This window comes from Mixophyes fleayi, chromosome 2 (assembly GCF_038048845.1).
Source record: "Mixophyes fleayi isolate aMixFle1 chromosome 2, aMixFle1.hap1, whole genome shotgun sequence".
Classification (NCBI taxonomy): domain Eukaryota; kingdom Metazoa; phylum Chordata; class Amphibia; order Anura; family Limnodynastidae; genus Mixophyes; species Mixophyes fleayi.
This window is the reverse complement of record NC_134403.1, coordinates 46735085-46762524: the sequence shown is the minus strand read 5'-3', so window position 1 is coordinate 46762524 and position 27440 is coordinate 46735085. Positions and strand designations below refer to the sequence as shown.

The 27440-nt window shown below is 38.8% G+C and overlaps 1 protein-coding gene across 3 annotated transcripts in view; it reads right to left on the bottom strand.

The window, feature by feature from the left end:
* Positions 1-23223: 23223 nt before the first annotated feature.
* The window catches only part of NUP58 (nucleoporin 58), a 45430-nt gene continuing 41213 nt past the window's right edge, over positions 23224-27440 (bottom strand). For all 3 annotated transcript variants that reach the window (XM_075198914.1, XM_075198915.1, XM_075198916.1), the window contains 2 exons: positions 26959-27054; positions 23224-25860 (listed from right to left, as the gene is read on the bottom strand). In XM_075198914.1, coding sequence (XP_075055015.1) covers positions 25691-25860; positions 26959-27054 — 266 coding nt within the window. In that variant the 3' untranslated portion in view covers positions 23224-25690. The remainder of the gene's footprint in view (positions 25861-26958; positions 27055-27440) is intronic.

Here is a 27440-nt window from a genome sequence, read left to right as displayed (position 1 = left end):
CCCCGGCGCGATCAGTGCTGCTGAGCACTTTCTCTGCGGTCCTTCCCCAGCACGCTGTAGTCTCCTTACTGAGGAGATCTCATGAGTCTCACTCTCACGAGATCTCCTCAGTAAAGAGCGTACAGCGCGCCGGGGAAGGACTGCAATGCCAGGAGAAGGAGGTAAGTTCCTTGGAAACGACTCGGCTCACCGGGGGGCGGCTCGGCGGATCACGGGGGGGAAGGGGGGGGTCGACCCTCACGGGGAATGGAGGCCCCCTTAGCCCAGGGGCCTCCAATCCGGCCCTGACACAAACTGAGGATCATACCAAATGTTTCCTCCACTCTCACCTTTTCCATACACAAACTGAGGATCATACCAAATGCTTCTTCTACTCTCACCTTTTCCATACACAAACTGAGGATCATACCAAATGTCTACTTTACTCTCACCTTTCCCATACACAAACTGAGGATCATACCAAAATGTCTCCTCTACTCTCACCTTTCCCATACACAAACTGAGGATCATGCCAAATGCTTCTTCTACTCTCACCTTTCCCATACACAAACTGAGGATCATGCCAAATGCTTCTTCTACTCTCACCTTTTCCATACACAAACTGAGGATCATACCAAAATGTCTCCTCTACTCTCACCTTTCCCATACACAAACTGAGGATCATACCAAATGTCTACTTTACTCTCACCTTTCCCATACACAAACTGAGGATCATACCAAATGTCTCCTCTACTCTCACCTTTCCCATACACAAACTGAGGATCATACCAAATGCTTCTTCTACTCTCACCTTTTCCATACACAAACTGAGGATCATACCAAATGTCTACTTTACTCTCACCTTTCCCATACACAAACTGAGGATCATGCCAAATGCTTCTTCTACTCTCACCTTTTCCATACACAAACTGAGGATCATACCAAAATGTCTCCTCTACTCTCACCTTTCCCATACACAAACTGAGGATCATACCAAATGTCTACTTTACTCTCACCTTTCCCATACACAAACTGAGGATCATACCAAATGTCTCCTCTACTCTCACCTTTCCCATACACAAACTGAGGATCATACCAAATGTCTACTTTACTCTCACCTTTCCCATACACAAACTGAGGATCATACCAAATGCTTCTTCTACTCTCACCTTTCCCATACACAAACTGAGGATCATACCAAATGTCTACTTTACTCTCACCTTTCCCATACACAAACTGAGGATCATACCAAATGCTTCTTCTACTCTCACCTTTTCCATACACAAACTGAGGATCATACCAAATGTCTACTTTACTCTCACCTTTCCCATACACAAACTGAGGATCATGCCAAATGCTTCTTCTACTCTCACCTTTTCTATACACAAACTGAGGATCATACCAAAATGTCTCCTCTACTCTCACCTTTCCCATACACAAACTGAGGATCATACCAAATGTCTACTTTACTCTCACCTTTCCCATACACAAACTGAGGATAATGCCAAATGCTTCTTCTACTCTCACCTTTTCCATACACAAACTGAGGATCATACCAAAATGTCTCCTCTACTCTCACCTTTCCCATACACAAACTGACGATCATACCAAATGTCTACTTTACTCTCACCTTTCCCATACACAAACTGAGGATCATACCAAATGTCTCCTCTACTCTCACCTTTCCCATACACAAACTGAGGATCATACCAAATGCTTCTTCTACTCTCACCTTTTCCATACACAAACTGAGGATCATACCAAATGTCTACTTTACTCTCACCTTTCCCATACACAAACTGAGGATCATGCCAAATGCTTCTTCTACTCTCACCTTTTCTATACACAAACTGAGGATCATACCAAATGTCTACTTTACTCTCACCTTTCCCATACACAAACTGAGGATCATACCAAATGTCTACTTTACTCTCACCTTTCCCATACACAAACTGAGGATCATGCCAAATGCTTCTTCTACTCTCACCTTTTCCATACACAAACTGAGGATCATACCAAATGTCTACTTTACTCTCACCTTTCCCATACACAAACTGAGGATCATGCCAAATGCTTCTTCTACTCTCACCTTTCCCATACACAAACTGAGGATCATACCAAAATGTCTCCTCTACTCTCACCTTTCCCATACACAAACTGAGGATCATACCAAATGTCTCCTCTACTCTCACCTTTCCCATACACAAACTGAGGATCATGCCAAATGCTTCTTCTACTCTCACCTTTTCCATACACAAACTGAGGATCATACCAAAATGTCTCCTCTACTCTCACCTTTCCCATACACAAACTGAGGATCATACCAAATGTTTCCTCTACTCTCACCTTTCCCATACACAAACTGAGGATCATGCCAAATGCTTCTTCTACTCTCACCTTTTCTATACACAAACTGAGGATCATACCAAATGTCTACTTTACTCTCACCTTTCCCATACACAAACTGAGGATCATACCAAATGCTTCTTCTACTCTCACCTTTTCCATACACAAACTGAGGATCATACCAAATGTCTACTTTACTCTCACCTTTCATATACACAAACTGAGGATCATACCAAATGTCTCCTCTACTCTCATCTTTCCCATACACAAACTGAGGATCATGCCAAATGCTTCTTCTACTCTCACCTTTCCCATACACAAACTGAGGATCATGCCAAATGCTTCTTCTACTCTCACCTTTTCCATACACAAACTGAGGATCATACCAAATGTCTACTTTACTCTCACCTTTCCCATACACAAACTGAGGATCATGCCAAATGCTTCTTCTACTCTCACCTTTCCCATACACAAACTGAGGATCATGCCAAATGCTTCTTCTACTCTCACCTTTTCCATACACAAACTGAGGATCATACCAAAATGTCTCTTCTACTCTCACCTTTCCCATACACAAACTGAGGATCATACAAAATGTCTACTTTACTCTCACCTTTCCCATACACAAACTGAGGATCATGCCAAATGCTTCTTCTACTCTCACCTTTTCTATACACAAACGGAGGATCATACCAAATGTTTCCTCTATTCTCACCTTTTCCATACACAAACGGAGGATCATACCAAATGTCTACTTTACTTTCACCTTTTCTATACACAAACTGAGGATCATACCAAATGTGTCGTCTACCCTCATCTTTTCCATACACAAACTGTCACTGAAGCATGAACTGAAGGCCAATATACACTTTAGTACCTATTTCTTGCTTTTTCTGAGACTGTCTCAACTCCCTTTACATTCTTTCCCTGGTAAGGAAGTTTATCTGCAGGACCTTAAGATGAGTTGCTGCTATCAGGTGTTCTTATCTATCGGCCTACTATAAAGAATGACAAAGAAAACTGTGTTCACCCCCTTTCCAATAAAAAAAAAAATATATATATTGTTAGTGAAGCGACAATAACTGGAAATCAACTGTTTATACTTTTTACTGTACTGATTTTTGGTGATGGATTTTGAAATATCTTTGAAACAATCGTAAAAATAGTAGCAAATGTTGGAGAAAACATTTCATTGTCATATCTGAAAATATTTCTACCTAAGCACATGTCCATGAAAAATATATATATAGTCCATTTATATAAATCTCCTGTATATATGATTGAAACCTCCTCCATGGAGGTTACTTGCATAGAAACATTGTGGGGCAAATTCAATCAAATAAAAAATCTGCCCGAGGTGCCTCTGGAACGGCCGTGAGACACTTCGCACATATATTTTTTTTAAACACGTAACATTGATTGTTGCTCGTTCCCCATAGAGGTGCGAGTAAAAATCTGTGTTAATTATTAAGGTAATGTCGGTAAAAAAAATGCGTCTGGGATTTTCTTAGGAACAACACGGACAATTGACTCTTCACCTGTATGTCAAACTCACCAATAATCTCATACAAATCTTCACACTGTCAACTTATCAAAAAATCAGGTGTAACCCTCAAGCAGAATTGACTAGAACAGTGTTTCTCAAACCAAGTCCTCAGGACCCCTAACAGTGCAGGTTTTCCAGGTGACAAGGGAAATAATTATACCATCTGTTACAATGTATCAGTCAATATTGACTACACCTGTGCTAAGACAAGGAGATGCACTGTTAGGGGTCCTGAGGAACAGGGTTAAGACTAGACTACCATCAGTTGTAAGACCACACTAGTGTAAATTCCTATAGGCTCAAATACTGCTTTAATTGCTGACACAATTAGTCTGCCTGAAGGTTTGCTACAAACTGGGGATCGTTGGGGGAGGAGGGAGGTTTGGTGAGACTAAACTCAGCAGCCCATTATTAATAATTTAAAGGAAAAAAACATGCAGGTAGCTCAGTGAGCCAGCCCTAGGTAGCCCACTTTGGGAGCGGCCTGGGGGGAAGATGCCCCCTGCCCCCCAGCCCAGCCTGCCCCTTTCTACAATTTTTATGGACCTTAGGAAATGTATATAATATCAGTACATCTCTACAGAATATGCTGCTTCCGTATAAATAATAGCAAAGGAAATTTATCAGTAGGAAGAGCATCTTTCAGCTGCACAGGGATCATACCCCCCAAACACTGCCTAGGACAAAAATACACCAATCTCTTTTTAGAAAACAGGCTGGACAGCTACACAATTTCCTAAAACCTGTTCCCTCATTTAATTGCCTTGTTAATCTCACTTTGATAACTGCACCACATTTAGCTCCCCATCTGCATTTTAGACTAAACTTTTTTGTTTCACTCATATTCTACAGCATTTGTTTTTCCAACAATGTTACATTCTGACACCAAGGGGTAAATGTATGAAGCTCCGGGTTCTTCAACACCCGCGAGTTCGGCGTCTTCAGCGCTTAAATTTAAAGCCGCGCTGCCTTGTAAAGGGAAGTTTCCCTTTACAAGGCAGCGCCGCTTTAAATTTAAGCGCTGAAGATGCCAAACTCGCGGGTGTTGAAGAACCTGGAGCTTCATACATTTACCCCCAAGTAATGTTCATTCTGCTCCATTCTCTCATAGTTCATGCAAAACTATCTTTTCTAATACGTGAAGAATATTATTAGCAATTGCTGGATCAAAGGCTCTCCTACTTCTAAGTTTCTCAGGAATAGACATAAACATTGTACAGTTACGTCAGTAGAGCCAAAAGGGGTAACAGAGTTCTTATGTTCTTTATACCATATTTTTGCTTTCATAGCGTCTTATAAAACTTTACTCTGATATTGAACAAGTCTACATTATGTGCAGCAACCAATCCCAGACCTCTGTAAAATACTTTAATTTCAGCTTTGAACCATTACTAGGTCAAGACAAAAGTCACATAAATGGGCCTTATTCCCCTTTGCAGAACCCGAGGGGTAAATTACAAGTATTAAACAATTAAAGAGCAGTACAATACAAAAACACAGAACAAAATATTTTCTTTACACATCCACTGGTTCAAATGATTTGTATGTGGATTTCTTACATTTTAGAATTTGAGAAGATCAGAGATATGTGATGACCTGGGATACTTTTACAGTTTGAGGTAGGACTTAGGCTTGGATTGGGATCTGGGCTAACTTTTAGCCTATTTAAGGGTTGGTTAGGACTATTGGGTTATTGTTGAGGTTAGAGTTCTTTTTTAACCTTTATTGAAACTCACTGGAAATATGAGCCCCACCCCATTAACAACAAGTTGATTCATGTCTTCCTAGGACACCAAGGGCTCAGATTGTACTTCTTTTATCTAGGCTCCATTATTAGGCAAATGTACATTTTGTGCCTTTATTAAAACGGCCCTAGAACAACTACATTGTGAGAAGCATGTTACTATGGCAACACACATAGCTAAAGAAGGCAAACAAACAAATACTACACCAACATGATTTATAAACAACAATGTCCATTCTAAATGTCACGGGAACATGTATTAATAAAAAACAGAGAGCTTATTACTAACTTTCTTATCCTTTTACCTTGTTCTTTGTTTCAACCATTATTGTATTATCCTTCAGTTACTCAGTATTTCCAAACTGTCTATCAGCATTTTTGGATTGTTCATGACTTGATAAACACATTGAAAGTTGCACTAATTTATACACTTACGCAGCATTGGGTTTAATTTACAATATCTACAATTTAGTTGTTAAAGGCTATTTCATTCCTTACTGACATCTAAAGGGTTAACGCTTTTCTGGGATCAGAATGATTTGGTAACTATCCCAATCTCATCACCGACACTCCAGTATCTTGGAACGGGTCCACATATACTGGTGGTAACATAATGAAAACCAGTAACATAGAATTGTACACGTATGTGTGATCTATGCATTGCCACAGTTTTACATTACTGTTTTCTACTAGGAAACCGAGCAATGTCTGTAAAACTATATAAACCTGGAGTCCCTAAATGATCCTAATTCTTTTATTATTTGCCCTAAGATTAGGCTCTCTTAATGTGGAAAGCATCTGTGCCAAGATCACGATCGACCATTTTATAATTATCTGTCAGATGGCATTCAGCAGGGGCAGATATACATCCTAATATTCCCACCTATTGATGCACACATGGGGTACTTTGCACCAATGTTCTAAGGCAGAATACCGAGGTTGCATCGTCATCTGCTTGCAGTACCCCCTAATGAGATACAAATAGAACTCTGTAGATTTGCAACGTTGGTGCAATGCGGCACTTCCTTTATTGGATTAAATTAAACCTAGTGAACCAGACTGGTGCATTACTGGTGCATGCACTAGGGGAGGGGCAATAACAACCATACAGAATAAGCCTTGTGAGATCTTTATATTCTTTCACAATGCATAGTATCTGCAAGCAGTGGCGGATCCAGGGGGGGCGATCGCCCCCCCCCTACCAGGGGCTTGCTGCCGACAGCTGCACACTGTGCAGGTCCGTTCAGCAGTGACAGTGTGCTGCCCAGCTGCTCTGATTGTGTTTTAATCACAATCAGAGCAGCGGGACAGCACACTTTCACTGCTGAACGGACCTGCACATACTGTGCAGCCGCCGGCAGCCTTAGAACACAGAAAGGGGGCGGGGCCTAAATCGCCCCCCCCCCCCCTAAAATCGGCCCGGGTAGGGCAAATGTCTGGGTCCGCCCGTCTGCAAGTGTTGGGGCTCTAGCAAAACACAACATACCCAGCTCCAGGGCTGATCGATCATATCATGCTTTTGAATCAGGTGTGCTCCAATCTAGAGCAGTGGTCAGGGAATCGGGGTAAATTACCCCAAATGGGGTAAAAATGAAGTTCCTGGGGGTAATGCTGCAGATTCACATGCTGTCAGTTGGATTGTAGACCCCTTTAAATGTGAAATTGCTGTTGTACCAGAAGAGCCTCAGGGGTTGGCAGAGGCACTTCTTGAGCGTCGATGTAATAATGAAGCATGTATTGCATTTGAAAACAAAGCAGATCTGTCATATTTTTGGATGTCAACAGCTGCAAAGTCATTCAAAATTGCACACGTGGAGGCAGTCAAAAAGTTGCCGCCTTTTGCAACAACCTACCTTTGCGAACAAGGATTTTCCATTCTAACAAACATAAAAACAAAGCAGAGAAATCGATTGGACGATGAAGACTGTATCCAAATTGCTCAGACATCAAAATGCCCCAATATTGATGCTCTCAAATCAAAATTGAAGCAACATCATTTCTCCAAAACCTGAAGTTTTGAAGTTGAAGCTTTCAAAGAAATTTTGAACAGATTCAATAAAATTTTGAATTCCAATAAATAATAATATGATTTCCTTCCTTCCCTTCAAATCAAGGGGGTAACGTTTTATCTAAATATATTTGGGGGTAAAAGGTAAAAAAGTTCCCTGACCCCTGATCTAGAGGCTCTTTGAAAGACATTTGCCATCTGGGCTCCAAAAGTACGAAGTTTGACAATGGTCTGTAGGCAAATGCTTCACCTAGGGCCTGATTCATTAAGGATCTTAACTTAAGAAACTTCTTATTTCAGTCTCCTGGACAAAACCATGTTACAATGCAAGGGGTGCAAATTAGTATTCTGTTTTGAACATAAGTTAAATACTGACTGTTTTTTCATGTAGCACACAAATACTTTATAGCTTATTTGTACACTGAAATTTAAAGTTGATATTTGTGTGCTACATGAAAAAACAGTAAGTATTTAACTTATATTCAAAACAGAATACTAATTTGCACCCCTTGCATTGTAGTTTCTTGAGTTAAGATCCTTAATGAATCAGGCCCCTTGTTGTGAACCCAATTAGGTGGATTATTTGTAATGGAGTTTAAACTATGGTCGAAGGGAAATTACAACAATTTTATTTTAACATGCTGCTAAAATAAAAAGAAATACACAATGTGCAAATTAAATCTAGTTCTCCAATTCTAGCAATTTGATTTTAAATCAGGAGAGTCACGATTTTCCATTCAGACTGTGTTGGCAGTGAGACCTATGATGTCCTTTCTATATTCTTACAACTAAATATATTGTTTTATCTATTTTACATTTAAAAGCATACTAGCCCAGTTTTCTAAGCTTTTCCATATGATTTAACTACTACAGTTATACAGAAATATATTTTTATATAACGTGTACACAAATACTTTCTGTACATTCTGCAACAATGCTTGATATGATAATCATTTAGATGGGAAGAGCAATAGGGACCACTCATGGCTGTCTACTGTGGGAAACCCACTGTATCCCACAGAAACGTCTTTAACCAAAGACAGAACATAGAAACAAGATTTTCACATTTGCTTTTCTGCACTCGACACAAAGAAAGAAAAATGTTGAGGTTAGTGTCCCTTTAAATAGGATTGCCAACTCAACAGTGACACCTGCAGGCTAAAATATGTTATTACACCCCATAGTAAAGCAAGTAAACATTGGATTTGCATGTATCATTTTCTCATTGTAATCAGCTGGAAGAGCCCTGCAACATTTGACTGTCTTTTAATTGATAATTGCTTTCAAAGTAATCTTGTGCGTCTATATCCTCCAGTCTGTTATTAGTAAGCATTTATACTTGATGTTGCGGTATAGACCACCACAGAGCATTTTTTTTGTTTAAGTTTTGCTTTTTAGATGAAATGTCACTTAGCATTCTTTCCAAACCTCAGATATTTCTACTTCGACTGTTCTGTCAGCAGAAGGATAATGCAGAACACCAAGTTTTACTAATGTGCAGCGAGCTACAGCCAAAACATAATAAACTTGTCTCTTCTAACACAAACCAAACTGCTTTACAACGTCTTGTTAATCTATGAAAATTAAGGAATGTATCAATGGAAACATTTCATTGTGGGTTAGTATTGGGTTTGTGGACAAAGTTACATATTTTTAAGATTTGTTATGGAATCAAAATGTGTTGCTGTAATGCTGTAACAACTTAACTGTATGATACACTCTTTATGATTTTACATTAATTAAAAATGTAAATAATACTTTTTAAACTAAATGACAATTGGCAATACTTTGTTAATGTTGACCTAAAATATTTTGATGTTATAAAGGAAAGTAAACTATATTATTCTTGGCTTTGTTAATCAGAATATGATTAAGAAGTTACTCACTTCTTGCTGCCTTATTTCTGTGAAAGTATATCTGACATTATTAGGGCTACAGGCAGGGCCAGACTGGGACTAAAAATCAGCCCTGGCATTTAAAGCACACAACGGCTATCGGCTCCACAAAGGCCCATGGGAGGAGCGACAACACATGCCATTAGTACACAGCCAACAGCCGCTAGTGCCGACAGCGGTGAATCTGAAAAAAAAAGTCAATCAGTGACAGTAGGGTCCAGTGAGAGTGAGGCAGCACTGACCTTGTGTCCGCCGGCCTTTCTGGCGTTTTCCAGAAGTGCCAGATGGCCAGTACGGGCTTGGCTCCATGGCAAAAGTGACTTTTTAATTTTTACAAAGGTACACCATGGTGAACATAACACTGACTGACCTAAGCATAGGGATTCTTCATCCCTTTGAAAAGAAGACACTCTGTATCCATCACCGAGTGTACATGGAGTGTCCAATTATTATGAGGCCCAATGATGCATGTACTTAGTTTTCCATTCCCTGCAGCATGAGTAGATTGCTTTAAAACATGAAACAATATTATCCCTACCATTAATTTATTTTATATGAGCCGTCTACGACAATTTCACCATGAGAGTTAAAGGTCTTTCTGCCTTTACAACAGAGGACTCTGTGAGGGACCCCAGGCATCCTGTCCAATTACAAATAACCACTCAGGTACAACAACGGTAACTGAAAAGAAGGAATACTGTCAGGAAGAGTAATTCCAAGGGTCCATTGTATCCCCCGAACAGTATCACCTTTTGAGACATTTTGAGCAAAGGCAAAGACTTGGTTTGTGAATACATCAAGTGGTTGCTCTGCAAAGATTCAAGACTGATAGTTTCTTGGTCCAGGAGGGTGAAACAGCTCGCGTTGAGTGGTCTTTAGTGACTTCTGATATCCACCTGGCTATGGATACATAAGATGGCTATTTCCAATGCCTACAAACTTATTAAGATTTTAGCTCCCTTGTTTTTGACTGTTGAGAAGGAGAAAATTACTTAGTTATCCTTCCTAATATTTTCCGGTATGGTAAAAGGTATCCTCTGACATACATCATCATCACCATTTATTTATATAGCGCCACTAATTCCGCAGCGCTGTACAGAGAACTCACTAACATCAGTCCCTGCCCCATTGGAGCTTACAGTCTAAATTCCCTAATACACACACACACACACACACACACACACACACACACACACACACACACTAGGGTCAATTTGTTAGCAGCCAATTAACCTACCAGTATGTTTTTGGAGTGTGGCAGGACACCGGAGCACCCGGAGGAAACCCATGCAAACACGGGGAGAACATACAAACTCCTCACAGATAAGGCCATGGTCAGGAATTGAACTCATGACCCCAGAGCTGTGAGGCAGAAGTGCTAACCACTAGGCCACTGTGCTACCCCAATCTTACTTCTACCTAATTAGATTTCTCCCACTCTCCTGGACAATGTGATGACAAGAAGGACAAATTGGTAACACGAAATTTGACCGATATTTCTTTCAGCGATTCAAATAGAAGGATGACAAGCCGTTATAGAACCCAATCTCCAGATGGTACGGTGTTCATAAATCTAATCTTCTGCTTCACTGTAGCTGTCAAGAATCTAGGAGCCAAGGTTCTGAGGCAAACTTAAGATCAAGAAACCAAATAGAACATAGAGCTGCCAACTGTAAATTCACAATACTGAGGAAAAAACAATCCAATATTGTGGGGATGATAAGCACTCCGACATCAAACAGTTGCAAAATCTTTAGTCATAATAATTTATTCCAGATCTTCAAATAGATTCTAGAAGTGACAAGTTTTCTGCTCTTCATAAAGGTAGAGATGACCTTGTCCAATAGATCTTCTTATTTTAGGATCCTTTGCTCAGAATTCAGGCAGCAAAATTCAGTTTCTGTTTCTAAATGAAGTACTTACTATGTGCCAGGAAGAAGGAAGAGTCCAGACATTATCTTCTTTAAGAAATATTCAAGAAAACAGAGGTTGAGGTCAGAAGGAAGTTATTATAATCTCTCTTGCTTTTTCTTCTTTGGTTTTCTTCAGGAATCTGCAAATTAGGGCAGCTGAGCAAAATGCATACCCAAGAGGGATATACTGTCTCTTTACCAATACCCCTTTCACAGTGCCTAAAAGTCCTGGGTTTTTGCCAGCGTGAGCCCCGATGACCCGGGTCTAGGCTCAGTATGAAAGGGGGTCCCTGCATCTACCAGGTTCGAATTACTAGGCAATTAGACCTGGGTCTTTTGGAGGGTTATTCCCCGATTCGACCCAGGTAGCCTCCATTGTGAATGGTGAGACCCAGGTTTTTCAACCTTACAAAAGGAGCCAATCTGAACTCTTGTGATGTTGCCATGGAGACCCGGGTTCAGTGTGAACACGGTCTACCCGGGTATTTGTCAGGGTCAGAGTAACTGTCCTCCGACAATATTCCGGTTTCATATAACCGGGATATTGCCAGGGTGGCAATCTGAAAGTGGTGTTAGTCATACTGAGGCGTACAGACCTGTTGGAAGATCCGATAGAGGAAAAGCACTGAACTTTCTGTTTGGAAAATCTCTTATTTCAGAAATCACTTTCAGTTTTCCTTTTAGGTGAACTGCAGACAAGGATGAAGTATTTTTCTCTGCCGAGGAGAAGATGTTCATTGTTTTATAAGCAGACAATGCAAGCTGCTTTGAGCATTTAGAACTAATGTTCTCCTAGAAAGAAATTGACTGAGACTGCCCCTATAGGGCCCCTGGCATCACCTGGAACCTCTGTCTGCTCTGCTTTTAAGGGTATGTAATTCACATGTGGCAGAATTCACCTGGTTGATCTGATAACCTAACAAACACAGTTGCACATGGATAGCATTGAACGAAAATATGAAGTTTATAGTCAAAATTATTTCAACACAATGGACAGTGTGGATAACTGGTTTACATTATCCCCTAAGTCCATAGTGTTAGAATTATTTTTAATTCTAAACTTCATGATTACCCAATGTATGTTAAGTGCAGACCACTAACATATCAGAAGTAGGAGTTCTGGCCAGGACTTTCAAAGAGAAGACAGACCACAATTTTAGGGAAGTCAATATGGTGACTCCCACATCAGGACCATGTGTAAATATCACTCACTGAGAACTAGGTAAGTATTATCCTTTTTAAATAACTAGAATTTTTACACATCTATACCATAGACATTCTGTTAATTTCAGAAATCTACTTTAGTTCCACTCTGAATTATCTGACAATACATACAGGCTCTCACCGCTGTTTGACAGTAGGGACACTGGGCATTAGTGGACTTGTGAGCAATATTTTGAAGGCACATTAATTCCATTTTTAATATCTTCCCACATGATTTCTGTAATGTTATAAAGAAGTATATTAATATAAGAAATGGCTTCTGTACATTGACAGTGCCTGCTACAAAAAGCAGCTAAAGATCCAATTTGAAGCGCTGCCAATGTCCTGGTTTTCTTTCCAGACAAAACGTACGTATACATGCCATACCCCAGATAGTACTTTACTTTATTATCAGATATTGGTTTACAGGGTAGGAGGGTTGGAAGGAGATGATAAGTGGAGGGAGCAGAGGGGACCACTGAGAACCACTTACGACTACCTAGAGTGAGTGTAAACAAAGACTATCTCCGACAGAAATGTCTTCATCTAAAGGATTGAATATACCAACAGAGAACATTGTAGCACTTACCTTTCTGCACACAACACAAAAAAGAAAGTTTGAGGTTAGTCTTCCTTTAAAAATGAATTATTCAAAAAAACAGTTTCAGTCTCTGCAGCTGTTGTGAAACCCCGGGGCGTAACAATAGGTGACCTATCGGAAAGCAGGTGTGGCTTTCTGGAGATTGGCGGATTGGGCCAAATTAGGGGTGGGGCTTATTTTGGCTTTTAAAACAATGGAAGGTTAGCTTTAAAATGAAATGTATTTAAAATGATCTAGCGCACCTGAATTACAATACATCTGTATAGAGTATACAAATATCCATGAAGTGGTTTGGAAATGGTGCATAGCATGACAAAATGCCCTCGTCTGAATAAGGAAAAATAAGGCACTTACATGCTTACTTGCAAGTTGCAGGCTAGATGTTTCAAACAAAAAAATATAGGAATGTCTCCAGTATATAATGCAGCGGAGCCCAACACATCCTGTTTAGATGATCTAAGATCTGTCACATTTTGTACTTAATATAGAAGTGTATTGTTTTTTTTAAAGTAAAGCCACTTTTGAACTCTAGTATATATCAATGACTGTGTACTGCTGAGCTACTTTTCCTAAAAGAAATGTAATTATCTACTTTCTGATCTATCCTTTACATAAGAGATGTTTTCAGAATCACTAAGGAGGGCAGTGCTACTCCATCTTCCATGTCACAAACAATGCATTAGAAACGTCTACACAATTGCCAACTATTCAGTCATTTTCTGTGCATTGAGCCACAGCTCAGAGGGTTATTTTTCACTAGGAAAACAGCGTAGCTACCAGGTAAATATTTTTACAACTGGATTATCGTTTGGATTGCATTCTTGTGCCAAAAGAAAAGCAAAAAGCAGCGACTGTATTTACCGGTCATAAGGCTTGCTTCCATCTTTATTAGTAATTTGGCTAAATGATTTAAAACAATAAACAGTAGTTGTGTTTCTGTAATAAGTCTAATTTCTATATAGCAGAAGCATGTCATGTTATTATTGTATTTTGGGTATTTGTAATCATACCTTGCAGTTATTATATGTTATAATAAAATAATGAACAAAATAAGAATACATTGTGTTTTTATTTTGTGCGGAAATTATATTTTATAATTATTTTTTATTGTATTGTAAAATGTGAAAACATAGTTGAAACAAAGGCTTAACACTAATGTTAATTACAATAACAAATTAATTTAAATTTGAAATGGCAAAATAAAATGAAAAATAGCTTTTTACTTTGAAATGTGTTGGTTTTTTTTTTTTATAACAAATCACTAAAAATGTGGTACCCTTCCAATAATGGTACTGGGTATGTCAACCTAAATTGCTATCACTTGCAAACACATTCTGCCAATGACATGCAGCATGTTAAAACATTTGTCTCAATCAGATGGACGTTTTTTTAAAAACCTTCATTAATACAACATTCACAAAAAACTATTTCTATACATGGGGTTAAATGCATTTTGCGCTTATTTAATCATTAATAGTGCCGATGCCACACCAAATACTGTGGTACCACCATGTCAAGTGTAATTTAATTTATCTTAGCCTCCCACATTCATTAATCATTCTTTAAGTACGGTTGTGGCAAATATAGAATATATGCAAGTTATTATATTATATGGTTTGTGATCTAATAAACTATTTATCTCTCTGCTTGTCTACTTCACATTTCATGAATGTGGGCTTGTGTTATTATTTCTACTCATTTATAAAGCTGCGGAATTAGTGCTGCTATATAAATAAATGGTGATGATGATAGTACCAACATATTACTTAGTGTTGTACTGAGGATGTTTATTCATTCACATCAGTCCCAGTTTCACTGGAGCGTACTACATAACAAACACACAGGCCAATGTAGTCAGAACCCAATTAACCTACCAGTATGTATTTGGACTGTGGAAGGAAGGCTTAGTGCCGGAGGAAGACCACACAAAACAGGGGGAACATGTAAACGCCACGTAGACCGCATCCAGGTCAGGATCCAATCCAAATACTAAGCAATGAGAGACAGCAATGAAAACCTCCACACTTCCTGGACCTATCAGTTGTTAAATGAAACCCAGAGAGCAGTTTGCCTTTGCCAAATACTAGTTTTATGTCTTACAAAGGAACCAACACTGCTTCAAACTCAATAATCCTCTTACTTTTTTCTGGCCATAGAGCGCTAGTATTATGTCCTACTAATTCTCTCAACTTTGCTGGTTGTGCAGCTCAGAAACATCAAAATAAATTAATCTTGGATTACTTAAATCTGCAGGTAATTGTCCAGTTTGATTTTGCCGTGGACTCACCCCATAAATAGTTTTATATGTGTGCTCGCAGCACCTTGATGGACTTGGCTCGTGACAAAAGAATCCAGGACTAGTAATTCTGTGTATGACATATACACTACTCTTGGCTTTCAATGAGTCCATATTGACGCTTACATATGGAGAAGTTTTGGCTGCGCTCTCCTTGTCACTGGGATACGTCACTGTTACAGTTTTGATTGTGTTAGATGGCTGCCAAGCTTTCTACAAATACAGCAGCTCTGAGTTACAGATCACTGTGTTGGTGCACAGACCTCGTGTGGTGTAGACCTAAGAGGTTTAAAGCAATTTGACTATTTAAACACAACAATCTTTTCACATTGTCGTGAAAAAATGAGCTTTGTATAAGTTTCTTATTTTATATGGGAAGTCAGAAAAAGACTGAAAGGAAAAAATGTAATTTTATAGGTTGTCGTTTCTGAAACGTGAATCTTACACATGGCAAATTAGTTTGCAGAGGTGAACAATATGGCAGTATAGAAGTAGTGTATCATAGAACTTAAATTAGAATTTCTGTAGAGTATACAGAGTTAAATAACTTTTCATAGAGTATTAGTAATTAGGTGTTTTGCTTACACCTAACTGAACATGTTGTAAGCGCCTGCAGAACAGGCCCATGACATTATTAGGGTGGAGAGCTGGTAAAGTGCACTGTCCACCTACATGCTGGCAGGTTCCAAGACAAAATATCCCACGAGAATCTTACGATTCAGAGTCTTGAAGAACACAACTATATACAGTCTCTGGAGTCTATGTACTTCACATCCATACAGCACCACTGCTTTTCTCTCCTACGCAGCACACAGAACATCAGCAACTAAAGAAAACCCCTGCGCATGCGGTGTAGGTAAAAGTGTACTGGAGCCCAGCGGTGCCGCACTTCCGGGGTCCTGAGACGGAGCATAGTGCTCCCTACCCACACCGCCCAGCTTAGAGAGAGAGAGCTTCGGTTACAAAAACGCATGCATTAACTTTGTCAATAAACTTTTATGTGGTAAACCGAAAACATGTGGTTAAGACAACAAATAATGTAAGCAAAAAACACATCAGTATTCATGACATTGAAAACCACATTTTTCACAACATGTAATCAACACTTGTGAATTAAGTCTCTTTGTAAGCTTATCAGCTGCATTCTATTCACTTGCATTGTAGCTTACTCTAACTGACTTTTTCTTAACAAGTTCTCGCATGAAATGGTGTCTAATGGCAAAATGGTTGGACCTGCCATGATGCTTGGTACTTGCTGACAAAACATTGGCACCTCTGTTGTCGCATTTGATGTCAATAGCCTCATTTCTACTTAGAAGATGTAGTTCAGATAAAGTCACTTTAATCCAAAGGGCTTCTTCTACTGCTTCTGTTAAAACCATAAACTCTGCTTCAGTACTGGAAACAGCAACTGTAGGCGGTTTCATACTTGTCCAGCTTACCGCTGCATCTGCTAATCCAAATAGGTAACCCGTATATGAACGACGATCATCTTCGTCTGCTAACCAATTTGCATAGCAGAAAATCTCTAGTTCTAAAGATTTTTAGCATTTTAATTGTACCTTTTAGGTATCTCAGGATTGTCTACGAAGCTGTCCAGTGCTGTTTTCCAGGATTTATCAAATTGTCTCACTCGACTAACTACATGTGTGATGCCAGTACAAGTTTCAACACTTGCATACATAAACCTTACAATTATATACTGATAGGGGATTTCTGTAATCTCCTGTATATCAGATTCACTTGTTGGTGACATCTCTGACTAATTTTGTACTCTTATTTACTGGTTTAGCATCTGTCATCAGAGCCGTAACTAGGGTGGTGCGGGCAGTGCCATCGCCCAGGGCGCAGCAGCAGCCCACTACCTAGCTCTGTTGCCAGTGATAAGAAAAGCCTTTGATTTCTGCAGTGGAACGCATTTGCGTTCCAAATACCAAACTTCCTGTCTGTGGAACGCACATGCGTTCCACTGCAGAAGTCAAAGGCACATCTTGAGTGAAAGTCTCCGCTGCCATGCACCGCTGCATCGTGTCTGCACTCTCCTCCAGGGCTGCTGTTTTTCTTTCTTTCTTTCTCTCTCGTTTGAGAGACAAGGATAAGGCATCACAATTTTTGGTCGCAATATATTTAAGTCACTTCAACCTACACATCACTGCAGTATTTCAGTTACATTGACCCATTATACAAATAACACACACAATTTAGTATCACAATTCTTATTTGAGTATTAAGTGCACAATACCCATCACTATATATTTTTGCTATGCTTTCAATAGTCATTAGGGGAAGGAGGGAGGGAGAGAATATATATATATATATATATATATATATATATGTATATATATACACACACACACACAAATTCTTTCAGTAAAGTGCTAGACACACCCACATTAGGTTGCCCACACCCACTTGTCAAATGCCACCCCCACTTAGATGGGGGACACCGGTGCCCTGTCTCGGCCAGGACACCAAAATGTCTAGTTACGGCACTGTCTGTCATCTTGTACTTTAGACATATAGACTCAGTATAACTTTATTGATCTATCGGGACAGTCCCAGCATTCTTCCCAGCAAAATTCTTATTCCCAACAGGTAATGTACAAGTCTTTCAATCTGAATTTTTCTCCCAACAGACTTTTTGTACTGTCTGTCTATGTGATTTTTCTGCTCTGCAAGAAAAAGTCATCCACATATAACAATGATGAACAACTTTCCATCTAATATTTTGTGATATAGACAGTGATCAGCCTCTGATCATACAAAGTCCATGTCAATCAACATGTGTAAAGTTTGATGTACCAATACCGGCCACTTTGTTTCAAGCCGAACAGAGATTTCTTTAATAAACACACTTTTTCCTGGCAACATGTACTCATTGTAATGCTCTGGGGGGGTCCATAAAGATTTCCTCAACTAATTCCCTATTTAGTAAAACAGAGTCAAAATCTAACTGATAGAGCAACAATTCATGCAACATAGATATGGGAATAACCAAAGTGTACTGTACATTGCCAAAGGCGAGATTTCCTTGCAATCAATTCCAGACCTTTGACTAAATCCATTTGCAACAAGCCGAGCCTTGTAATGGGCAATTGATCCGACTGTATTTAGCTTTTTACAGAAAACCCATTTGTTATTAATTGTTTTATGGTGGCTTGGCCTATTGACAACATTCCAGGTTTAGTTTTCATCAAAAGATGTAATTTCTTTATTTACTGCTGATTTCCAGTATTCCCACTCATCACTAGACTTTGCTTCTTGCAAATGTTGTGGCTCTGAGAACACAATGTTGGCATATTCCTCACTATATCTCCTTGGAGGTTTTGTCAAGTTTTAAAGTCTCAGACAGAGACACATTGAAGGATGTGAATATATCAAAGTATTATGGAGGATGTGGATTAATCAAAGTATTGCTACCTTTTCTTGAACATCTTATCCTATTTAACGCCACAGTATAACTGAAGTCAGGCTTTTTGACCACACTTCAATTGGTGTCTTGCCTTTTACTGCAACAGTGGGAACATGTTTTTCAAATAAACTGCTGTTTGTACGACTTCAGACCAAATTTATGTCTAGGCCGGCTTTACTTAACAACATACGTGCTCTCTCAACTCTTGTAGGATTTGCATGCACACTAGCATCATTTTGTTCAGGCGTGTACAACATAGTCAACTGATGTTGAACTCCATGATTTTTTAGACACTTGGGAAAGTTCTTGTTCAGATATTCTCCCCGGTCGTCAGATCTCAAAAGTTTTAGTTTATGACTCGCTTGGGTCTCCACCAGAATTTTCTATTACTTGATCTTGTGTATGACTTTGCTTTTCACTTTCAGGAAGTGCACATGACATCAGTGTCATAAAGGAGCGGTAACCACCAATTGTCTCCATAGAACCCATACATATGTATGGACCAATTCTAAACGGCGCCTCAGCTCTTGTCGCTGACTACGGGAAGGGTTGTTTTGTTTGTTTACCTTTGATGCAAGTCTCACATATTGGAATATCAGGATTATTCACCGCCGTTCCTGTTACTATCCCATTCAGAAGTTTCTGCACATTATCATACTCAAGACATCCTAATCGCTTGTGCCACAGTTTCATAGTCTGACTTGTGTCAGAAGTCGCATAACACTCTCAGGGGCATATTCAATTAGCTTTTTGATTCGCGGTAACGCGCGTTGCCGCGAAAAGTGCGCGTTCTTGCGGGTATTACGGTACCGCATTAACGCGGATTTTCGTTCGCAACCCTATGGGCTGCGAACGAAAATCCACGTTATTGCGGTACCGTGTATTACGTTTCGCGGCTGTTCCGGCGTGTTACCGCGAATCCAAAAGCTAATTGAATATGCCCCTTAGTGTCTAAGACATAGAGTTGCTGTCACTCACTATTACAGTCCCCCTTTTTGTTTTGCACAGTGCACTTGCCTTATGTGAATTCTAGTTTGCAAGTTTTCTATAACACTTATGCCAATCAAATTAGTTCCTAACTCTGGTACAATCAAAACTTCTTCAATATTTGCGATTCCGCTGACTGTGATGGAATCACACTCGCCCAGTGAAGTAAACCAGTGCTTGTTACTGAAGTGTCTGGTGGCTCCAGAGTCCATGTACCAACAGTCCTTTCTGTGACTGTCCGCCACCATTTAAAGCTGGCTGTTTGTTTTTAATACTGTTACTTTTGGTGCCATTTTGCACTTTCAGTCTGCAGTCCGAGACCTTATGTCCCATTTTGTGACAAAAGAAGCACTTATACTTTGGCCTTTTGGGTTTAATGTCCTTAGTAAGCAAAGCAGTTGTTTCAGCTTTAGTGTCCACAGGAATACACTCCTGGAAATGTAACTGCTTCGCCCTCATGACCACTGTAGTTAAGTTGGTAGCACACAACTCCAATGCCAATGCAAGAAAATAGATTTCAGGGGTCAGGTTCTGTAACATAGCCACGGCGACCACTTTGTTATACACTTGAGCTCCACTACACATTGATCGCTGTGAAACTGATAACATTTTGTCAATATATTCGTTCTTGTCTTTCAGTCACTCAACTTGGTACTGTACAAAGTGACCTTCAGGTTTATCTTTCTCAGGGGACCTTTTTCTTCATACATACACTGTCTGCAGGGCAACCCATATGTCTTTTCTTTTGCTGGCGCTTACCTTTTATGATTGCATAAACATGCTGTTCTTAGCTAAGCCAATGGTTCCAAAGGCCCTATCCACATCATCGGGGTTTGGGTTGTGACCTTAGATACAATTTTTCACATTTCAACTGTACCTCTATAGCGAATTTCCACATGGAATAATCCTATGAATCTTTTAATTTTATGAAGCCCATGATCGCGCTTGGAGTACACATATTTACCTCATTTCAAACAAAGAACTTTGCAATACTTGCGGTTTCCTTTGATTCAAAGTTGTGTCTCCTGTTCAACATGTTCTTTACACTTGGGGGGCCGGGTCCATAACCTATTGCCCATTTTTGATAATAGCCGACAGAGGAATGTGAGGTTATCAATCCACACTTGTATAAACTTAATCAGGAGCATTGATTTGTTTAACAGGATACACAGGTAAGTATATATGGTATGCAGTCTTGTGGGTACTCGTGACAACGATATACAGTCTCTGGAGGCTATGTACTGCACTTCCAGCAAGTACCTCTGCTTTTCTCTCCTTGACCGCACACAGAACACTAGGAACTGAAGAAAATCTCTGCACATGCACAGTAGGACAGGGTAGACCGGAGCCCGACGGCGCTGCACTTCTGTGGAATAAAGGCGAAGTGTAGCGCTCCCTGTCAAAAATTGTACTTTCAGCATGCAGGTTAATATGCATAAAGAATGGGGGTAGATGCACATGTTGCAAACACTTTTAGAGATTCTTCAGTGTAAAGGTAGGCAGACTATGAGATTCTCTACCAAGGAAGGTAGTAATGTTTCATTTATTTAAGATGATTTATAAATGGATCGGAAGCCTCTCACAAGAAAAGGTATCTCTAGTGTGTTAGTGTGAAGTGTCAACCTGTACCATAGTTAAATCCAGACAGAGCATCCCAAACATGTTCCTAAAATAGAAAAACTGTCCCAAAGTACTCACAAGAGTCCAATTGATTCACATGAACGTTCAAACAATAGTAGTCTGTTGTAGAGAAAGTGGATGTATCACCACTCTTTTTGGCCTTGAAGTCAGTTGTGATGAAGGTATCCCAGTGAGGGCTTCTCACTATTGTTGTGTCAAAGGTACCTGAGGATTTCTTCAAGTCAGTCTCTGGCTGAATGTGTACTTGTTGTGTAATCATGGAAGGTTCGTAAAGTACTGGGAGACTGATGTCTAAACACTTCAAAATAGAGCAGATAATAGGGTCAGGAGACCCAATTAATAGGTTAGTGAGGATATTGTTGTTATATAATTAACATTAGAGTGCGGCTCACCAACTAAACTGCTAGTATAACATGACAGCCAATTATAATAAATGTAGTACTCGTGTATCTTCTAAAAAATAACCTTAATGAAAGGAATTAAAAACAATCATCAAAAAACATCTCAGTACAATCAGATAGTCACTATCTCCCACTTTACGTTTATTATGAGCGCGGATGGGCCATCAAATATTTTTATAGATTGATTATTCAAGGAGGGATACCTTGGTCCCACTGCTGCTGTAGTAAATCCGTGTTGCCCCACTCTTGAGTGCAGTATATTTCCTTGTCTGTTTTATTTGATGTATAGAAAATGAATGTCCTTAATGTCCCGAATTTTCTAAAATAAATGTAAAATAGTAACTGCAATTCCATGCAAGCAGCAACAACTAACCAAAAGTCTGCATAAAAAATGGCCAGATTATGCTCTAAAGCCTCCATAGTGAGACCAATACGTTCACACTCAGTACTTGATGGCAATAAATGTCATACAGACATGTAAAAGCTGAATAGATTTAAAAATAAATAAATATGTGTCTAGAAGAAAATGTGCTTCAGAAACCAGATTGTTATTTTTTTTAAGGGCAGTTCAAAAAATTGAAGTATCTAATTGGCTGGCATGGTGTAAAGCAACTTTTCCTATGTACCAGTTTTCATAAACCTACCATTAAATAGAACATTTATAGGTTGTCTATTCAGATATGCTTAATATGTAGACGACCGGTTAACTTTAAGAATAAGGCCGTCATTACCACACACTACCCTCGTGAGTACAGACAAATGATTATCTTTTCCCCTTCTGCCTGCATTAATTCTATGCAGACTCGTTAAACATTGCAGTCAATGTAAGAATCCCCTTCATGCAATGACAATTCAGGTTATAAGCCCAAGTGCCAAGCAAGGTGGTCTCCGATGGACCCATACACACATGCGGGACTGAAGCGGAGCATTCTGGACAATGACAGGATGCACTGTCCAACCAGATTTATCGTTCATTCTGATCTATCAGTTTGTGGGTCTTTTTGGGCACATACACCTTGCAATTTGAAACCAACGCATCCAATACCTTTAGTCCTTCTTCCCAAAGTCCATCAATGGCCATTAATTTACTTATAATCCCTCAGTTGATACCAAGTCCACCACCAGAGTGCAGCTGACAATATTAATGTAGCACTACAAGCGGAACACAGTGCCTCCAATTCTTCACTTTTTTTTGTGTGTAAAAAGGCAAAATAAATAGTGAGAAAAGGAGACAATCTACACAGCTGCCACAATTACACAATGTCAGTTTATATACATATTCGGTATGCAGTACATATACAATATACATACACTATAATGCATACATGCAATCAGAATTCTCCTCATCAGTTTAAAACAAAAAACACAAATCTATAGATGGAAAATAGAAGGCAGCAATTATACAGTGTACAGTGTACAAACAATTGCAGCAGTCTGTGGAGAACAGAAGGCAATAAAAATACACTGCACAACTAGTATCAGTCGCCTAAACAAAATGTCTATGCCCCCAATACTTAGACCACAGGTGCTCTCAAACAAATAACCCTGCATGTAATCAAATCCTACTTACAGTATGTAACTTGCGGTAAAATGTCTACTGTAAAAACAATACAGAAATAAGGTTCAAGAACCCCCCACACCCCCCCAAAATAAAAATCCAAACATTAAGTCGTGAGAACACTGGTAGAATCTGATGATTGAAAAAGGAGAGTAAATAACATTTTTCTAATTGGAAAGTTACAGCTGCCATTGGAGATAAATATAAAGTAAATAAACTTTGTTCCAATGCTAAACAAAACAAAAGAGAAACCACTCTTTGTTTTGTTTATAAAGGACATCACTCATGGTATAGAACCCCTTGCACACTAACCTAAACTGTACTCACACATATGACAATTCATATAAATAATCCTAAAAAGAACAATTTTCATAAATCCACTTGTTTAGAGTACTACTGTAGAACGGGTGTAGAATAAACACATTAACAAAACTTGTTGCTATTACAAACGTTTGCTATGTTACAAAATGACCTATTCCAAAAAGAGACATGGATGCTAGCAGCAGTATGGAGCACTCTAACTACAAGCACTTATGGCACATCATTGTGTATAATCAATAGCTGTGGGACTTTTGTTATGAATGTACATCTTATTCATCTACACATATTTAGAACTGTAGATCTTTTCCAGGCCAACAATGACTTGGAACATAGGACATTGTGCCGTTTATTATAAAGCTGAGCAATCTTAGGTTTATTCAGGACGATTTGACTGTTGAGACCATATTAACTTTGACTATTATCTTGCGGTTATTTCATTTTTAAAATTATTCCTTTTATATGAATTGTCCTATATCTGGGTAGATATAAAGTTACTGTGTGGAGGCGATTCTATAGCACACAAGTGCCACTGACATTTTATGAAAGGTTCATAATTTCTTTTGTTATATATCTATAGTATGAACAATAGATTTTTATTTTTGTATGTATCTTTCACCTGTACAGATAGTTGCACAATCATGTTACACTCCCAGGGCTGGACTCCCTACCAGTTCAATATGTAGGCCACAGATTCTACTCAGATAACAGATGGGAAAGAACTAAAAGTTACTGTATTGTTCAACCACAAGACAAAAAAACAAAACAAACATCCTCCCAATGTTTGAGCAAAATCCTGGACCTTGTGCTTCTTGGAACAAGGTGTCTTTATATGGCTGGAACAGTTTTCTGCAGAGAGACTGTATAAATAGGTTCCACTCCATTTGGGTCTATGTTACATACGGATGTGTTACATGGATGGAAAGCAAAGGCTAGTGTTTACATAAGACAGAAAAACATATCTACATTCTCTTCACCTCCATGACTGACAAACAGGTCACTGGTGTAAATATATCTGCCACACAGCAGAAATCTTCTTGCACTGTATATCCCACAGAGAACAATTACTGATTAAATGTCAGGGGACTTACTACAAATGTGCAGCACAACATAAATGACGCTGCACGTCAACAGCGTGGGGGATGGATGCATGGTCCCAAATATGTTACATTCAAAAACAATGTGCTCTATATACACTGAATCTTAGATGAGAATCTTCAATACTCATAATAAAGTTATTTATACAACAGCTGGGAAAACAATCATTTAAAAGTGATGTGAAAAACAGTAAATGATTTTATTGATGGAGTAATACTTCTTACTGTCTGGAGGGGTCACTGTTGCTTATTATATCTAAGACAAGTACTCTTAATATACAGAAAAGCCATTAGTGACACAGACTTGAAGCTTATCTGAACAAAAACAAAAAAAAAACATAAAAAAAACTTAACAGATATGAGCAATAGCTTTCCAGACAAAATGCAAGATAATCATGGTTACAACTGTACTATACAATACACCAAAATGAGGAGGCATCATAACTAACCAATAAATCTTAATGCAATACATTTTTGGTAATACGCCTTTAAATGTTGAAATACAGTAAAAAAATACAATATTAGACAAGAAGCCTTTCATGTTATGTTACATTTCTAGTTTGGAGTACAGTTGTCATGACATCATGGCAGAAGAGACTTTTTTTAAGCAAGGGGAAAAGTACAGATACATCATTGGCATTTGGACATGAAAATAACTTTATAAATCTCCTGGGGAACAATTACACCACTGGTTTAGAAAAATAGACCTTTCAATGTACTAACTAGATTGTTTTCACCTAAATGTCTATCTTTTCCCCCTCTTGTTTCCAGCTGGGGGCTTCTTAAGCTGTAGCAGCTGTGATCCAGTCCCAAAACCCACAGATGAGGGGTTAGATACTCCGAAGGTTAAGCCGGCTGATGCATTGATGCCGGGATTGCTGAAGTTAAATCCAGACGTAGAGGAACTGCCAAATCCTTTAGGGAGTAAAAATACATTTGAAACCGTTAATTTAGGCGAGAAAAGGTTTCCATTTAAATAACTTTACCCCTAGCCAAAACATAAGAGACATTTACCGCTATATATCTGCACTGTGGAGCGGTTACATTTTCAGTGTGTGACAAATCACTATAAATGGGTCAGAGTCATTTAAAGTGAACTCTGCACTTAGAAATAAAGTTTCACTTTTCTCAGATATTATTCTTGACAATACAAGCTTTAAACACTAGCGTCAGACTAATGGATTACTCTGGGAAATTAAAAGTCGTGTATGAAAAGTCTAATGATTTGTTCTATCTTCCAAATCTCAATTGGTGCGTGACTGTGAGACCCTGCCAAGTACCATGCAATGCCGTGGGAAAACAGGTTTCAGATGAAAAAAAAATAATTATATTACACATATTTAAGTGTCAAGTTCACTTTATATCTCAATGATAAAATGAACTCATAACTGGAAGGTTATACATGAGTTCATACATATATTTCCCATAGTCATTAAAGGATAATTCCACCAAAAACTGAAAATTCAGTTTTGGGTGCAGTTCCATAAGTCAAACATTAATGCAAAATACTAATTGCCTGGTCTTCCAGTTGATCAGAGGGAACTCCGATGACTGCTGTGGACCAGCGTCGTTCTCCTGGCTCCTTACCGAGGCGGCAGCGAGGAGAATAGTCGCCAGTCTGCAGCAGACATTAAAGAACGTTAGATCCCAAGAAAGTAATATTATTTTGACTTAAACATTAAGTCAAAATAATGTACATCGGCAGGAACGTTAATACATGGAATCCTCATCTGATGCTAAAATGAAGCACTAAAAAAAAAAAAAAAAAAAAAAAAACCATCAGAAAGGTTTGCAGCTAAGATTATGCAGGGTTGCACTGATCAGTAGATGTTTGTAAGAATCAACATTTTGTTCTTCTCAAAGCATTCTTTTAGGTGTGAAAGTTAAAAATGTCCTATAGCTTTTCAACACAACTGACTGCCCATGAGAACCTCTTTGGGAGGTTGAATTCTCTTACTCTGCATGTTGCTTATCTGTACGTACACACACACACACACACACGAATCTACAAACCTGCACTGAGGCTTCCCGATGGTTTATTTGCTGCTCCAAAGCCAAAGGAGGAGGCGCCAGTGGAGGTACCTCCGAATGCAGAACTACTTCCAAAACCTAGCAGGACAGCATTGGATAAAACACATGTAACATCATTTGTAACAAAGGAAAAATTCAAATTGTGTCCCTAAAACTAGAAGACATTAACTAAATTTATACAGACAGCTCTTTCAAAAGCCTAAATCCTACCTTTGTCTGAACTATATTGCCGTTTAAAAGAAACTATGCATCATTCATAAATAGGGTTGTTTATTATTCTACAAATTAGAAGACCTGACAAACATATCTATCAATCCATCTCTATATATCTCTCTCTCTCTATATATATATATATATATATCTATATACACATATATATGAGAGAGAGAGATCCATCTATATATACACATATACAGTATAAAAGTTTTAGGCAGGTGTTTATAGTTTTATAGTTTATTTTTATC